Source organism: Microcaecilia unicolor, chromosome 12 (genome assembly GCF_901765095.1).
Source record: "Microcaecilia unicolor chromosome 12, aMicUni1.1, whole genome shotgun sequence".
Classification (NCBI taxonomy): domain Eukaryota; kingdom Metazoa; phylum Chordata; class Amphibia; order Gymnophiona; family Siphonopidae; genus Microcaecilia; species Microcaecilia unicolor.
In genome coordinates, this window is record NC_044042.1 from 84183779 (window position 1) to 84202359 (window position 18581).

The 18581-nt window shown below is 44.0% G+C and overlaps 1 protein-coding gene across 1 annotated transcript in view; it reads left to right on the plus strand.

Annotated features, from left to right (window-relative positions):
- The first annotated feature begins 230 nt into the window (after positions 1-230).
- MPP2 (membrane palmitoylated protein 2) overlaps positions 231-18581 on the plus strand; it is an 82333-nt gene continuing 63982 nt past the window's right edge. Inside the window, exons 1-2 of the mRNA XM_030221565.1 lie at positions 231-296; positions 17812-17946. Coding sequence (XP_030077425.1) covers positions 17916-17946 — 31 coding nt within the window. The 5' untranslated portion in view covers positions 231-296; positions 17812-17915. The remainder of the gene's footprint in view (positions 297-17811; positions 17947-18581) is intronic.

Below are 18581 nucleotides of genomic sequence, written 5' to 3' on the forward strand. Positions count from 1 at the left end.
TCAGGCCCACCCCCATCTAGACGCAAAGCGTTTTCCCGTAGGTAAAAAAAAAAAAAGTGAAAATACCTGAGGACCGATCGTCTGATGACCGCATGCAGGCAGGGAAGAGGCAGAGAGGCACAAATTTAAGAAATATTGTCCTTCCGAGAGAACAGACGGCTAGGTGGGCCCACCCCCAAAGCGTGGCCCCTTTAAGGAGCCGCCGAGAGACTCAGCCGCGCCAACCAAGATAGATTGGCAGGGGGGGCTGCTGCGGCTGAAACGGACGAGAAACCAGCGGGTCGGAACCAGGGCAGGTAAGATGAGCCCAGCTACCCCGATCTGCTCTTTGCCACCTGGGGGACTGATCCTGTTGCTGGTAAAGGGGGGGGGGGGGGGGGTCTGTCTGCTGTGTGGTACGTGTTTCTCATGTGAGATGATGATCCATGTTTTGTTTTGTTTTTTTGGTGTAGCCATGGTTCTTTTTTTCGTTATTTCTCTGATTTGTGCAAACGACGGTGTGCATGAACTGCCCTTTTATTCTGCTATGCATGCATGCATACTGGCAAATACACACACGCACACACGTAGCGAATTAGCATTCGTGTTGTTGTGACTAGATGTCTGGAAAGCATGGGGGAAAGGGATTGTGATGATGAGCAGTTGATGGACGATCATTCTGGATAGGCCCGTTGGTCTTTTTCTGCCGTCATGTTCTCAGTCTCTGTGTGTACTGCCTGTCATGTCGGTAGTATGTTGAAGCGCACACGTGTGATTTCTGGGGTTTCTGCTTGTTTCCTGCTGGGGTGTCAGTGCCAGGTCGTTTGCAGGTGTCGCCCCAGGTCACTTTCTTTCTCAGGGATGCTGCCTTCCTGTGTGTAAGCCTCAGATTTCCCCCAAGGTGGGATATGAGCTATATATTCGCAAATCATTCTGTGCGGCAGGCTTTTTTTTTTTTTTAACCTGTATTTTCTATCTTTCTGCTTTTTAAAGCCAGATCCCATTGTGTGCTTAGGGAGAGAAAGGATGAGACCAGAATCGCAATGAAGGAAGTTTGCAGTGCACTATCCTGGCAAGGATGGGCCCTCCCCCACTCTTTTTTTTTTTTTGTGCTTTATGATTGGGTGATATTTCAGGCACTTCGGTGTGGCCCTGTCCAGTTTTCCTTGGGCCTGGTGACTGGAAAAAAAAGCCATATGTACATCTTCCCTTTGCAGTGCTGTGTGTGTGGCTTGATTTTGGAGGATGGCAAGTCTAGACACAGTTTGGTTCTGGCACCTCAGACCCTTATTTCCCAATGCCTTTTTAAAAAAGTTTAGATAAGATTCTTACAAACTTTCTATGGAACAATAAACCACCCAGAATATCTGTCCAAAAACTTACGAAAGCTCAAGTTGGTGTCAATTTCCCTATTTTCTTATCTTTTAACCAGGCTTTTTTATTGCATGCTGCTGCCTGGGGGGCTGTCAGATACTATTTCTCAGTCCCAAATCTTGCTCAGGGCGAGAGCACAGCAGCTGGAGATTGGGAACCTAGAAGTTGCATTATTTGCCTGGCAATAGAGGACAGAGCTGAATCGTATGATTTCAAAGGATGAGAACAGAGACTGATCTATAGGTGGAAGCTGAGCTGATACCGGGTTGGGTGATTTTTCCCAGGTTGAGGTCTCACTTAGGGGCCCTTTTACTAAGCTGCACTAGGTGCTAACATGCACCAAACGCAGGGTGTGCTACAGTGTTCTGCATTAGTTTTGCCCTTTGCATCTGCTAAGCATGCAGGGACCGATATTCAGACCTCGGGAGGTAGCCAGACTGCTTTCTGTGGTCAGCGCTGAGCCTGGGCTCTTTCTGGTGACTGGCACTGAATATTTGGTTTATTTTTCGCCAATTCCAACCTGTAGCACAGCTACGAGAGGCCAGAGCCGCCGAGAGACTGGGTTGGGCCCGAGGCAAGGCTACCCCCGTGGCCCCGCCCCAGAGGTCGTCGTCACCGCGCCACAGTCCCCACCTGCCCCGTCCGTCCGCCATCGGGCCGGGCCCCCTGCATTGAAATCATCACAGCGCCTCACCTGTCACCTTGCTCCGTGACTGAAAGCGCAGCAGCGGCAGATCAGATTCGCCTCCCTTCGGGCCTTCCCTCCCTGTGTCCCGCGCTCGGGGAAGTTACATCAGACGAGGGCGGGATACAGGTCGGGAAGGCCCGAAGGGAGGCGAATCCGATCTGCCGCTGCTCGCTTTCAGTCACAGAGGTGACAGGTGACACGCTGTGATGATTTCAGTGTGGGGGGCCCGGCCCGGTGGCAGACGGTCAACGGAGCCGAGGGCGGGTGAGAGAGGCCTTGGTGGCCCAGACCCCCCCATTCCAGCCTCACGCTCCCCAACCCTGATGGCCATTCAGGTGCCTGTCTTTTAGGCACTACAGGCTGCCCTCCCGCTCCGTGCACCACAGCTTCGCTCCCTGGACCGCTGTCCTTCAGTTTCAGGGCCACTGGCAGCGTCAGGTAAACACACTGCCTTCTGCAGCCCGGAAGCTTCCCGTCTGGTACAATTTCCTGTCCCACCTAGTCGGGATGCTGCAACAGAGCAACCTCACTGACGCTGCTGGTGGGCCAGAAAATTGAAGAAGGGCAATGGTGCAGGGAGCCGGAACAGGAGATGTCAAAAAGCCGAAGCCAGTTAGATTGGTCTCCCTTTCCCTCTCCTCCGCACAGCTGTTGGTCATTCCCGTTCACCCAAAACAAAGCAAGCAAACCTATAAGCTGCACTATCCACATTGTTGTCCTTTATTGTTGGTAACATTTTCATTAGATCTCACTTATATTTTCAAAGGTGCCGGTTTTGCAGCATACGGATGTACATGGGAAGTATTGAGTAATTAATTCTAATTTGTAAATCGTGTCATTTGGAGGGGCTGGTTATTGGGACCGCTCGTATTTGTGCAGAGATGCTTTCACCTAGTAAAGGGCCACCAAAACAGACATCATGTTATGAGAATCAGGTGCTTAACAATCAGACTTACTATTTATAAGTACAATTTAAAAAACCCCCACATTAATTAGGTTGAGACCTGGGAGCATTTAACATCTTTTTTTTTTTCCTGTGCCTACAACAAAAGAAAAAGATGACATGTGGGAACTTGCTCCTTTTGTTTTGTGGATTTCAGTGGTATATTATAAAAATGCAGTTGCCATTTTTATTGCTACTATTTCACAGAGATGTATTGAATAATGAGGGAAGGGCTTCCTTCATGCAGAAGATCTGTCCAGAGTCAGTCTGAATGTGGCAACATTGTCCAGTTCAGCACACTGTTAGCCACCAAGTTCATACAAAGTTAATTATGTACTGTGGAAAATAAATCTGTTGGCTCAGGCTGCATGCTATGGGGCCGTTTTTACAAAGGTGCACCAAAAAGTGGCTTGTGGTAGTGTGGGCGTGTGTATTAGACATGCGCTGAACCATTTTGTTACCACGTCTGGGGAAAAAAGGGAGGGGGGGGGAGTTCGGACCAGGAAATGGATCTGAAGCAAAATTAACACAAGCGTGCATCTATTTACGGCTTGAGCCCTTGACGCCACCCATTGACGTAGTGGTAAGGGCTCACGCGGTACCTGCATAGTAACCGTCCAGCGCACAAACTCGTGATTACCGCCAGGAACGCCCCTGCAGTAGAAAATAGTAAATTATTTTCTACTACGGGTTTTTGAGTTTGCGGGTTTTCACGCAGTAGCCGGGCGGTAATCTGATTTGATGTACGGTGCACGCACGTAGGACCTTTACGCACCTTTGTAAAAGGGCCCCTTTATGAATATTGAATCACTGTTTCATTATTGCTACCAAGTATTACATACTAGTAAAACATGCCCGTTTCTGGAGCAAATGAAACGAGCGCTAGCAAGGTTTTCATCCCGAACCCCCCCTCCCTACCCACCCCTTCGGCGTTGTGAAGCCACTGACCGCCATTGCTCCGCACCTCGTCAACGCACGCCACCTTCATCTCCTGAGTCGTGAAGCCACTGACGCCATTGCTCCGCCCTCGCTCTGTGACGCTATTGCTCCGCCCTCGACATCATCACGTTTGACGCGAGGGCGGGGCCCAGAGACAGTGATTTCGGTGGCTTCACCACCGCGAACCCTTTGAACCCGAAGGAAGTGCCCGAAGGAAGTGACACTGACGTCAGTGTCCTCAGAACGTTGAGGGTGAGTTTTATTATATAGGATTAAGGGTGTTTGCTTTAAACTTTGTTTTCATTTGTTTATCCAGTCCTTACATGCTCGTGGTTTTGCTTTTTAAACCCAAAGGTGACTCTCTTAAGGGCGGTTGAACAATTAGGTATAAACTGTATTGTTTCTTACTGCTTGTTTTGGACTGCTTTGGGTCCTGCTGATCTGTATATCTGCTGTCTAGAATTTTGGAAGATGGAAATGAGAAAGTTAAAAATTAAGGTTTGGATGTCGTACTCTGTAGAAGCTGTTGTTTATTTTTTCAGTGTGTGTATAGATGCCTGTTCTGGCTATGGTTCCTGAACATGCGGTATCATTAAAAGACAGACTTTTAAATGCCCAGTTGGGTATATATGCTAATATTATTATTAGCATTTGTATAGCGCTACCAGACGCACGCAGCGCTGAACACATGACACAGAGAGACAGTCCCTGCTCAAAAGTGCTTACAATCTAAAAATACAGACATACAAGACAATTAAGGGCGAGGGAAGGAACAAGGGGAGGGCAATTGAGTAGTGGCTAGGAGCCAAAAGCAGTGGTGAAAAGGTGGGTTTTCAGCATAGATTTGAAAACGGGTAGAGATGGAGCTAGACGTACAGGCTCAGGAAGTCCATTCCAGGCATAAGGTGCCGCGAGAGAAAAGGAACGAAGTCTGGAGTTAGCAGTGGAGGAGAAGGGGGACGACAAGAGAGATTTGTCCAGTGAGCGGAGTTCATGGGGAGGAATGTAGGGAGAGATGAGAGTGGAGAGGTAATGGGGGAGCTGCAGAATGGATGCATTTAAAGGTCAGTAAGAGAAGTTTGAACTGTACACGGAAGCGGACAGGGAGCCAGTGAAGTGACTTGAGGAGTGGGCTAGTGTGGGTAAAACGATTTTGGCGGAAAATAAGTCGTGCCGCAGAATTTTGGACAGACTGGAGAGGAGAGAGATGGCTGAGCGGAAGACCAGTGAGAAGCAAATTGAAATATATCAACTTTGTTAAATGTTTCAGACATATCCATCTGTTTGCTCCCGTGATACAACTGAATTCTATTATTCTGTCTTGCTGTATTTTCAAATGTAAGACGCATTGATCCTGAGTTTGCTTGGGATAATGTGGGATGTAAATGTTAAAAAAAAAAAGTCCTTTATCCTCCTCAACCTTTTATGACACTGCCTATCCACCTGGATGGTGATGGCACAAGGAAAGCAAGTTTGGTCCAGTGAAGACTAGTTCAAAATAACCTGTTACATAGCTGGGCTGTAGTATTACCATATTGAAATTGCAACCATACCATGCCTCTGTGGTTATGTTCCACTAATAAGTTGGCTGGAGTCACTGGGGCTCATTTTCAAAGCACTTAAAGTTCGGTGGGTTCCTGTGTAACTTTGTTAGTCAACGTGCTTTGAAAATACAGCTCACTGTTGTCCCAAATGTTTTTAACTTTTTGAAGGTATCCAGATAATTTATTTGTGGGTTTTATTTTGGGGTAGAAACATCTTGTATTTTGCTCCCTACGGTAGATAATCCCTGTTATTTTTATTTCTTCTGTGCTTCCTTTTCTAATTTTGGTCCTTTATTCTGTAATTGGTGAGGATTGGTCTTGTGTTCTGAGTGACCAAGGTGAGAGATTCTGCTGCCATGTAATTTGTGCATAAATCCATAGGAGTCTGATTTGTCTGGCTTTTCCAAGAGGAAGCATATTGTGGTTCTGTATATTCACTGCTGTCTTTTTAAAGGTACAGTTACTGATATTTGTGTGTTCAGAATTGGTGCTGTTAAGCTTGCTATATAGGCCTGAGAAGCATCTTTGCAGGATTTAGTGTTACTTCACATGGAGGGGCATAATCGAAACGGGCGCCCAAGTTTTCCTGAGGATGTCCTTACAGGACGTCCTGGCGAAGGGGCGGGGAAACCCGTATTATCGAAACAAGATGGGCGTCTATCTTTCGTTTCAATAATACGGTCGGAGATGCCCAAATCGCGAAATTTAGGTCGACCTTAGAGATGGTTGTCCTTAGAGATGGTCGTCCTCGTTTTCGGCAATAATGGAAACCGAGAACGCCCATCTCAGAAATGACCAAATCCAAGCCCTTTGGTCATGGGAGGAGCCAGCATTCGTAATGCACTGGTCCCCCTGACATGCCAAGACATCAACCGGGCACTCTAGGAGGCACTGCAGTGGACTTCAGAAATTGCTCCCAGGTGCATAGCTCCCTTACCTTGTGTGCTGAGTGTTGGATTATTTGTAGTAAATAATTAGCAGATTTTAGTACACACAGCTTCAGCTTTAGAAATGTTAATTTCTTTCTTCATCTCTCTCTCATTCACCCCTGAATAATTCACTGCTGAGTCACTTTAAAGTTGAAGTAACAAAACATCTGTTTACTCACAGTTTGTAGTTAGATTATAATCAGACAGGCTTATATATACATATTACTATACATTTGTATTATCAGCTCCTTCCATGTGCTTAGATGGTAATGGATGCTCACACCACCATAGATCCTCTCAGGTTAGGAGAGAACATGAGCTCCATGTGCTCCATGTGCTGCATGTGCTGCATCTAACCCCCACAGGAAGTTGCATAGCTGTGTGACCTCTCTAAGTAATTCACATCAGAGGTCACAGAGTAATCACAGAGAAATAATAGGTGACAGGCAATGCATGTAAAATACAATTACATTCCAACAAACCCCTTCTCATGCATAACTGTCATGCAATTATTTATTCATACAAAGTCCAAGCTTTATACGCAGATCCTCAAAATGTTCTCTGGGTAACGGTTTGGTCATGATGTCAGCTGTCATCTCACTGGTGTGACAATAGTGTAGACTGATGACCCCTTCTTTTGCCAACTCTCGCACGTTGTGGTATTTCGTTGCGATGTGCTTGGTGCGTGACTGAACCTTGTCATTCTGTGACAGTCGGATGCAGCTCTGATTATCTTCCATTATCTGGATTGGTCTCTTTTCAGCTATTCCGAAATCCAGCAAAAGTTTTTCAATCCACATCAGTTCTCTGCACGCTTCCGATACGGCCACATATTCAGCTTCTGTAGAAGACAAACTCACAATACTTTGTTTATGACTGGCCCATGAAATTTGTACATTTCCATACATAAACACATATCCACTTGTGGATTTATAATCAGAATGATCCCCTGCCCAATCTGAATCACAGTAACATATTAGTTTTGGATTACTATTGGCTGAAATCTTTAATTTACAATCAATGGTACCCTTTAAATACCTTACCATCCTTTTAACTGCAGTCCAATCTGATTTGGTAGGTGAGCTGACCCTTCTGCTCAAAATTCCTACTGCATTTGCTATATCAGCCCTGTATGTGGTAGCTAGATATAAAAGCTTACCTATGGCTGATCTATATTGGATGTTATCTGGTAAAGGTTCTCTTACTGTTTCATCCTTCAGAAAATCAGTGATCATGGGAGTGCTTACAACTTGGGCATCTTGCATACCTAAACTTTCAATAAGCTCATTTATTTTCTGCTTCTGGCTTAGAAGATAAGAACTATCATTTTGTTTCTCAATTTCTATACCAAGATAGTATGACACATTTCCAAGTTCTTTTATCTCAACATTGAGGTTTAAACACTTTACAATGTCCTTGTACTCTTGCTCACTTTTGCTTGCAATGAGCAGATCATCAACAAAAGCTAAAATGTATGCATATTGTCCATTTGTGCACCTAGTGTACAAGCATTTATCTGCTTCACCTTGCTTAAATCCTAAATTTGTCAATATTTCATGCAATTTTTCATTCCAACATTTTGCACTTTGCTTTAATCCATAAAGACCTTTGTTTAATTTACACACTAGCTGTCTTTGTTTTGTATTTATGAAACCTGTTGGCTGTTCCATGTACAAGTCTTCAGTTATTTCTCCGTGAAGAAATGCTGTTTTCACATCAATGTGTTTGACTTGCATGCCTTTTGAGACTGCAATGCTCAGAAGTGTTCTGATTGTCGTGTGTTTCACTACAGGTGCAAACACTTCATCAAAATCTTCTCCATATTTTTGAAGATATCCCTTTGCCACTAATCTTGCTTTATACCTTTCCACTTTTCCTTGTGCATTCCTTTTTAACTTGAATACCCATTTGCATCCTATAGCTTTCTTGCCAGGAGGTAATTTTGTAAGAATCCAAGTATTATTTTTATCCAATGCATCAATTTCTTCTTGTGCAGCTTTATGCCATTCAGCAGCTTCTTCTGCTGGCATTTTCTCAATCTCATCCCATGTTAAGGGCTCTTGAGCTTCTGCTGACTTTGTTAAGTAAGACAGTCTTGGGGGTGGAACACCTTTGTTTTCCCTGGATGAGCGTCTGACTACAGGTTGGTCTGACCTTTCCGCATCCTCTAAATCTGAGAGTTCTTCTCCAATTGATTCCTCTTCTCCAACTGTACTGTCTTCTTCAATGATCCTTTCTGTGTCTGCTTCCTCTGCCTGTTCCTCGTTAGATACAGATGAGTTGCTTTCAGACATATGCCTTGGTATGGCATTTATATACACTGGCATGTCTATTATGGTTCTAGTTTCATATTCTGGATGATAAGGCTCATCTGGGATAATCCAGCCTTTATCAACCCTTTTGTTTTCATCAAAATATGTAACATGTCTTATGCCAACAATGCCAGTTTTCAGATTCAAAATTCTATATCCTTTGTGTCCTGGAGCATAGCCAACTAAAATGCCCCTTTCTGTTGTGGAATCCAGCTTATGCCTTCTTTGCTTTGGTACATGAGCATATGCTGTACTTCCAAATGTTCTTATGTGTGACAGGTTTGGCTTCCTACCATGCCATGTCTCATGTGGTGTGCGCTCAGCGCCTTTAGTTGGCATTCTGTTTTGTAGGTACACTGCTGTGAGAATGGCTTCCCCCCATAGTCTTTTAGGGAGATTGCTATCTGACAGCATACATCTGGTCATTTCCACAAGTGACCTAAATTTTCTCTCTGCAACAGAATTTTGCTCTGGTGTATAAGCTACTGTTGTGATATGCTGAATGCCTTCTTGTTCTAGAAATGTGCGCATGCTTTGTGAAGTGAACTCACCACCATTGTCGGTCTGAAGAACCTTTGGTTTTCTTTCAAATTTGTTGCTCACCATGGCTACGTGTTTCTTCAGCATGTCTGTGACTTGACTTTTCTCTTTCAGCAAATAGGCCACACAATATCTAGAGAAATCATCCAAGAATATTAGCACAAATCTGTTATTTCCCAATGATGGGATATTAAACGGTCCACATAAGTCACTGTGTATTAAGTCCAGCACTTTATTACTCCTATTTCCTGTGTATGCAGGAAATGAGGGTCTTACACCTTTTTGAGTAACACAGTCTATGCATTTCTCCATTTTACCAGCATCTGCACTTATCTGAATGCCGGTGGCCAGTTGCTTACTGTAAAGATCCTGGATCACCTTAGAATCACGATGTCCCAGGCGGCGGTGCCAGATTTCCAGACTACATTTACCATCATTCTTCCTTACTTGCGCCATATGTGAGGCTTCACCTGAAATGTTCAGCTTATAAACATCATTATGCATAAAAGCTTCAGCATACACTTCATCATTTTTAGAGATTGTGCACTTACTGTTTTCAAAATGAATCGCAAATCCCTTCTTATCTAATGTAGATACACTAAGCATATTACAAACTGCTTGGGGAATATACAAGACATCACTTACAGGAATTTCTTTAACTTCATTAGACACTTTGCATTTTAAGAATCCAATCCCTTTTGCTTGGATCTTAGCAGTCCCTGCGTTTGCAGTTTTAAGAATTCCTTCTTCTGGACACATTTCCTGAAAGAAATCCTTACAATTGGTTAAATGGCATGTGCTCCCTGAATCCAAAATCCAAGTACTTTCATTTGAATTATTATTTACCATAGTCAAAGATTTTTCTGCCATTAGAAAGCCCTTGTGTTTATCTTTGTCCTTCATACATTTCCTGGTTTGAAAATTCTTTAGTTCCATTGGCTTAGGTGAGCTAGAGGGAGTGTTTTGTGTTTCCTTACACCATTTAGATACATGTCCCTCCTTTCCACATGAGTAGCAAATCAGCTTGCCCTTGGGTGGAGTTTTCCCATAGCTCCGCCTTCCTCTGTTCTTTGCCAAGAAATTTGTTTCATTTCTCTCTGACTGACTTTGAGAACACATCTCCTCAGAATCATTTATTATGCATTCCTGCCTTAGTTTTGATGTTGCCTGTTCAAAAGATTGCCCTTCAATGGCCTCATTTACAGACCTAAAAACATCAAACTTCTTTGATAGTGAGGTAAAAAGAAATGCTCTTTTCAATGCATCACACATGGGAATTCCAGAAAGTTCTAGCTTTTGAAATGAAGACATAAGATGCATAATGTGATCATTACATTTACTTTTATCCCTTAATTTGGTTTCATTCAACTCTGCCAACCAAATTGGTTGCTGCTTTGCATATGTAGTTGCATACATAGTTCTCAGTTTATATAAAATGTCCTTTGGTGTATCTTTTCCCTCCACTAATATGGCTTGTTTCTCTGAGAGAGCTTCTAAAAACATGCACTTCACATAATAGTTTGCATTGTCCCATTCAGCCATATTTTCAGCTGTTCTGTCTTGGTCTAAGCACATATCTAATCCTTTTGCTCGAAGGAGACATATGAATCTTAATTCCCACTGCCGATAATTAAACTCAGTTAATTTAGGCACCTTTAGAGAATAGAACAATGGTGAATTTCTTCCCTCAGCCATTTTCTTAGCCTTCTGTCTGCTGTGTGGGGGGAGAGAGAGACAAACTGAATCTTTCCTTTAAAACTTAAGAGAAAAATGTGGCCTTTTTTTCTGCCTGGTAATATTTCTCTTCTTTTTCAATTCCTGGCCCTGGGCCCATAACCCTTTTGTTGGATTATTTGTAGTAAATAATTAGCAGATTTTAGTACACACAGCTTCAGCTTTAGAAATGTTAATTTCTTTCTTCATCTCTCTCTCATTCACCCCTGAATAATTCACTGCTGAGTCACTTTAAAGTTGAAGTAACAAAACATCTGTTTACTCACAGTTTGTAGTTAGATTATAATCAGACAGGCTTATATATACATATTACTATACATTTGTATTATCAGCTCCTTCCATGTGCTTAGATGGTAATGGATGCTCACACCACCATAGATCCTCTCAGGTTAGGAGAGAACATGAGCTCCATGTGCTCCATGTGCTGCATGTGCTGCATCTAACCCCCACAGGAAGTTGCATAGCTGTGTGACCTCTCTAAGTAATTCACATCAGAGGTCACAGAGTAATCACAGAGAAATAATAGGTGACAGGCAATGCATGTAAAATACAATTACATTCCAACACTGAGCCCCCCCCAAAACCCACTCCCCACAACTGTACACCACTACCATAGCCCTTATGGGTGAAGGGGGACACCTAGATGTGGGTACAGTGGGTTTGTGGTAGGTTTTGAAGGGCTCACATTTACCACCACAAGTGTAACAGGTGGGATGGGCCTGGGTCCACCTGCCTGAAGTGCACTGCACCCACTAAAACTGCTCCAGGGACCTGCATACTGCTGTCATGGAGCTGGGTATGATATTTGAGGCTGGTATAGAGGCTGGAAAAAATATTTTTAAAGTTTTTTTTTGAGGGTGGGAGGAGGTTAGTGACCACTGGGGTAGTAAGGGGAGGTCATCCCCAATTCCCTTCGGTGGTCATCTGGTCATTTAGGGCACATTTTTGTGGCTTGGTTGTAAGAAAAAAAGACCAGGTAAAGTTGTCCAAGTGTTCGTCAGGGACGCCCTTCTTTTTTCCATTATCGGTTGAGGATGCCTATGTGTTAGACACACCCCAGTCCCGCCTTTGCTACGCCTCCGACACGCCCCTGGGAACTTTGGTCGTCCCCACAACAGAAAGCAGTTGAGGACGCCCAAAATCGGCTTTCAATTATGCCGATTTGGGTGACCCTGTGAGAAGGACGCCCATCTTACATAAGTACATAAGTAGTGCCATACTGGGAAAGACCAAAGGTCCATCTAGCCCAGCATCCTGTCACCGACAGTGGCCAATCCAGGTCAAGGGCACCTGGCACGCTCCCCAAACGTAAAAACATTCCAGACAAGTTATACCTAAAAATGTGGAATTTTTCCAAGTCCATTTAATAGCAGTCTATGGACTTGTCCTTTAGGAATCTATCTAACCCCTTTTTAAACTCCGTCAAGCTAACCGCCCGTACCACGTTCTCCGGCAACGAATTCCAGACTCTAATTACACGTTGGGTGAAGAAAAATTTTCTCCGATTCGTTTTAAATTTACCACACTGTAGCTTCAACTCATGCCCTCTAGTCCTAGTATTTTTGGATAGCGTGAACAGTCGCTTCACATCCACCCGATCCATTCCACTCATTATTTTATACACTTCTATCATATCTCCCCTCAGCCGTCTCTTCTCCAAGCTAAAAAGCCCTAGCCTTCTCAGCCTCTCTTCATAGGAAAGTCGTCCCATCCCCACTATCATTTTCGTTGCCCTTCGCTGTACCTTTTCCAATTCTACTATATCTTTTTTGAGATACGGAGACCAGTACTGAACACAATACTCCAGGTGCGGTCGCACCATGGAGCGATACAACGGCATTATAACATCCGCACACCTGGACTCCATACCCTTCCTAATAACACCCAACATTCTATTCGCTTTCCTAGCCGCAGCAGCACACTGAGCAGAAGGTTTCAGCGTATCATCGACGACGACACCCAGATCCCTTTCTTGATCCGTAACTCCTAAAGCGGAACCTTGCAAGACGTAGCTATAATTCGGGTTCCTCTTACCCACATGCATCACTTTGCACTTGTCAACATTGAACTTCATCTGCCACTTGCACGCCCAATCTCCCAGTCTCGCAAGGTCCTCCTGTAATCGTTCACATTCCTCCTGCGACTTGACGACCCTGAATAATTTTGTGTCATCGGCGAATTTAATTACCTCACTAGTTATTTCCATCTCTAGGTCATTTATAAATACATTAAAAAGCAACGGACCCAGCACAGACCCAGCACAGACCCCTGCGGGACCCCACTAACTACCCTCCTCCACTGAGAATACTGGCCACGCAATCCTACTCTCTGCTTCCTATCTTTCAACCAGTTCTTAATCCATAATAATACCCTACCTCCGATTCCATGACTCTGCAATTTCTTCAGGAGTCTTTCGTGCGGCACTTTGTCAAACGCCTTCTGAAAATCCAGATATACAATATCAACCGGCTCCCCATTGTCCACATGTTTGCTTACCCCCTCAAAAAAATGCATTAGATTGGTGAGGCAAGACTTTCCTTCACTAAACCCGTGCTGACTTTGTCTCATCAGTCCATGTTTTTGTATATGCTCTGCAATTTTATTCTTAATAATAGCCTCCACCATCTTGCCCGGCACCGACGTCAGACTCACCGGTCTATAATTTCCCGGATCTCCTCTGGAACCCTTCTTAAAAATCGGAGTAACATTGGCTACCCTCCAGTCTTCCGGTACTACACTCGATTTTAGGGACAGATTGCATATTTCTAACAGTAGCTCCGCAAGTTCATTTTTTAGTTCTATTAATACTCTGGGATGAATACCATCAGGTCCCGGTGATTTACTACTCTTCAGCTTGCTGAACTGACCCATTACATCCTCCAAGGTTACAGAGAATTTGTTTAGTTTCTCCGACTCCCCCGCTTCAAATATTCTTTCCGGCACCGGTGTCCCCCCCAAATCCTCCTCGGTGAAGACCCAAGCAAAGAATTCATTTAATTTCTCCGCTACGGCTTTGTCCTCCCTGATCGCCCCTTTAACACCATTTTCGTCCAGCGGCCCAACCGACTCTTTGGCCGGTTTCCTGCTTTTAATGTATCTAAAAAAATTTTTACTATGTATTTTTGCTTCCAACGCTAATTTCTTCTCAAAGTCCTTTTTTGCCCTCCTTATCTCCGCTTTGCATTTGGCTTGGCATTCCTTATGATCTATCCTGTTACTTTCAGTTGGTTCTCTTCTCCACTTTCTGAAGGATTGTTTTTTGGCTCTAATGACTTCCTTTATCTTACTGTTTAGCCACGCCGGCTGACGTTTAGTCTTTTTTCCCTTTTTTCTAATACGTGGAATATATTTGTCCTGAACCTCCAGGATGGTGTTTTTAAACAGCATCCACGCCTGACGCAAGTTTTTTACTCTGCGAGCTGCTCCTTTCAGTCTTTTTTTCACCATTTTTCTCATTTTGTCGTAATCACCTTTTCTATAGTTAAACGCTATTTGTGTTGAAAGATGGGCGTCCTTCTCTTTCGAAAATAAGCCTGAAAGTAATTTGGCAGACAGTCCTTCATTTGTCTGCTCCTTCGTAAGGAGAAGGGGGTGGAAGGAACACACTGTCAGAAACTCCAGGGACTTGAACTGGTTCATGTCAGCTTCAGAAAGGAGAGAAAGCAGTAGAACCACAGGAAGGGACAAGAAGACTTATTTTATTAATACAGCTTAATAAGGTATTTTATATTTCTTTTAAAGTAAAGTTGAGGGATGTGTGCCACTGCAGTAATTATTTTCCAGGATACTGTGATATGTGTTGAGAGATTGACCAGACTTAAGACTACTATAATGGTTTAAGTTATGGGATAATGCAGGAGTGGCCTAGTGGTTAGGGTGGTGGACTTTGGTCCTGAGGAACTGAGTTCAATTCCCACTTCAGGCACAGGCAACTCCTTGTGACTCCGGGCAAGTCACTTAACCCTCCATTGCCCTGTGTAAGCCGCATTGAGCCTGCCATGAGTGGGAAAGTGAGGGTACAAATGTAACAAAAAATTCATTTAAAAATGTCAGTGCTTCCAAGGTTTCCATAAGTGCAAATGTTGTTTATGTTGATGCAGGACAGACTTTTTACTTAAAAATCCGTTATCAAGTGCACGGTAAGGCATTATTTAGGAGTATTCCAAGCACTACTCACGCCTATATGCCTAGTGTCTCCCCATGTTAACTCTGGGCCCCCCCCCCAAAATGTCAGGTATGGCTACGCCCCTGGTTGCAACTTAATTGGCCAACCTGATATTCAGCACTGGCCAGTTAAATTGAAACAGGCCAAAAATATTCCAGGTATTGATGTGGCCATATTTGACCGCCAAACGTGGCCGGCAACACACTGAAAATATATATGTGATATAACCGGTTATCCGCTAGGTGTTAACCGACAAATGTTCAACTGAATATCGCCAGATAGCCAGCTAAGTATCCTTTAACCGGTCAGGTGCTGTTCCTGTGGATTAAAAACTGGTTGAAAGATAGAAAACAGAGTAGGATTAAATGGTCAGTGTTCTCAATGGAGAAGGGTAGATAGTGAGGTTCCCCTGGGGTCTGTGCTGGGACCTCTGCTTTTTAACATATTTATAAATGATCTAGAGTTGGGAGTAACTAGTGAGGTAATTAAATTTGCTGACGACACAAAGTTATTCCAAGTTGTTAAATCGCAAGAGGATTATGAAAAATTGCAGGATGACCTTACGAGACTTGGCAGATGACGTTTAATGTGAGCAAGTACAAAGTGATACCTCCCACTCCATACCCTTTCCCCCTTCCCCTTCCACCCTGTTTTGGGCCCTCTCCTTTGGCCTGGCCACTGCTCCGCTCACCTTCTCCAAAGTCATGGTGGTGGTGGCGGCATTTCTGCAGAAAGAGGAGATTCGGGTGCATCCCTATCTTGACGAAAATTGTGAAAAATTGCAAGAGGACCTTACGAGACTGGGAGACTGGGTATCTAAATGGCAGATGATGTTTAATGTGAACAAGTGCAGAGTGATGCATGTGGGAAAGAGGAACCCGAATTATAGCTACGTAATGCAAAGTTCCACATTAGGGCTCAGGAAAGAACTAGGTATCATCATTGATGATATGTTGAAACCCTCTGCTCAGTGTGTAGTGGCGGCTAAGAAAGCAAATAGAATGTTAGGAATTATTAGGAAAGGAATGGAAAGCAAAAATGAGAATGTTATAATGCCTTTGTATCGCTCCATGGCGCAACTGACCTCTAACACTGTGTGCAGATCTGGTCACCGCATCTCAAAAAGATATAATGGAATTACAAAAGTTACTGAGAAGTGCGACGAAAATGATAAAGGGGATGGGATGACTTTCCTATGAGGAAAGGCTAAAGCGGCTAGGGCTCTTCAGCTTGGAGAAGAGACAGCTGAGGGGAGATATGATAGAGGTCTGTAAAATACTGAGTGGCGTAGAACGGGTAGAGGTGAATCACTTGTTTAATCTTTCCAAAGATACACGGACTAGGGGGCATACAATGAAGCCACTAAGTAGTAAATGTAAAACCATAGAAAATATTTCTTCATGCAATGTGTAATTAAAATCGGGGTTTAAAAAAGGTTTGGTTAATTTCCTTCGATATTTTTTTAAACAAGAAATGAACCACTTTACAGTAGACTCTAAGGTTGATTTGTTTAACCTACAAATGCACTCGATCTGCAGCCCCTCCTTACCTCTCTACCCTCATCTCCCCTTACGTTCCTACCTGCAACCTCCGCTCTCAAGACAAATCCCTCCTTTCAGCACCCTTCTCCACCACCGCCAACTCCAGACTCCGCCCTTTCTGCCTCGCCTCACCCCATGCCTGGAACAAACTCCCTGAGCCCATACGCCAGGCCCCCTCCCTGCCCATCTTCAAATCCTTGCTCAAAGCCCACATCTTCAATGTCGCCTTCGGCACCTAACCACTACACCTCTACTCAGGAAATCTAGACTGCCCCAACTTGACATTTCATCCTTTAGATTGTAAGCTCCTTTGAGCAGGGACTGTCCTTCTTTGTTAAACTGTACAGCGCTGCGTAACCCTAGTAGCACTCTAGAAATGTTAAGTAGTAGTAGTATGTATGCTTAGATGAGACATAGTTCATTTGTTTGAATAAATACAGAGTGCATTATGTTTTCACCTTTTCGATAAAAGATTGAAGCATGGTTTATATACAATATTGTTGTGCTCTAGTATTTCAATTGTCACACGCATGAGAAACAGGTAGCAGGTACTTTATAAGTTGAATGCAGAAAAATGGGTTGACATTTCTAACGCAATCCACTTATACTGCGTTGTGATTCCTTGGACCACAAGCACCGTGTTACAATGGGGTTGAGCTGTATGTACTGTTTTTGCTGTAGGGCAGTGGAGGGGCTGATTCACGCTGGTCACCCTTCACTGATAGCTTTTGCCAAGTCCAAGCACTGCACGCCCTGTTTGGTTTGTGTCTGTACTGATCAGAAGAGCCCAAACCTGCTGTCTCTCACCAGAAACCATCGTGACATTGTGTGTGCTTTATACAGTAGCCCTCTCTGCTCCCCTTCTCTTCCCTGCCAGTAACTCCCTGGTACAGTGAGCTGTATCCTACATATGTCCAGTTAGCAATTCCTCAGTCCAGCCAGCCATTTAAGCGGGATCCTGGTACAGATGAACCCATTCTCTCTCTCTTTCTTCTATTGTAACCCCCTTCCTTGTCGTGTCCCCCCCCCCCCCCCCCCCCCCCCGAGTTGAGCCTGGCACAGTCAGAGCTCTTCTGTCTGCTGTTAGTTTTCTGTTCTCATGCTTCTTGTTCTTCCCTTGCAGCTACTCGGTGCTGTGGATATACCCAGTGGAGAGGCTCTTCAGACCTACACTGTGCCCTAGTGTGTTGGTATAAAGGAACACTTAGGTCTGGACTCATTCTCATCATGCCTGTGGCTGCTACCAACTCTGATTCTGGTAAGTGCCCTATATATAAAGCCAAGGCACTCCCGAGTATGATCAGAATATCAGCTCACCCCTTTCTTCAGTCAAAGCACATTGGCCCACTTGCTGCTGCTGTGATTGGATTCTTTTCCTCTGTGTCTTTTTCCTTTCAGGCATATTGTTTCTTTTTCTGCTTTGTGAAATGAAAGGTGTAGTTAATTTTATTACAGTAATTTATGTTTATAAAAATAAAAATCCTCCTCAAGGCCATATCCATTTTGTATTCATGCTTTAAGCGTTTCAGTGTAGTGTTGTAGGGCTCTGAAAAAAGTCTGCTCTTCAGCCATCTGTGCTGTTTTTATGCTTTGCTTGTATTGTTATGATGCCTGCTTGGGGATTTGATGAAGATCCATGCTTTAGTTATCCATGCTGTCTTCAGGTAATAACAAAGTACAGCTGTTAGGAGTGATTCTCTTTTGTGATAAGAGGTTTTGGTTTGCTGTTTTCTTGTGATAAGCAGGTACAGATTTTAGGATTGATGCCCTTTTGTGATAAGTTGGGGCATTAAATGGGGGTTGCTGATGGCAGCACCGTGATCTTGTGGCTTCTGACTGTACGAGATTGTACACATCTCCTTTCTTCTCTGATGATCTGCTCTTCAGCTCTCT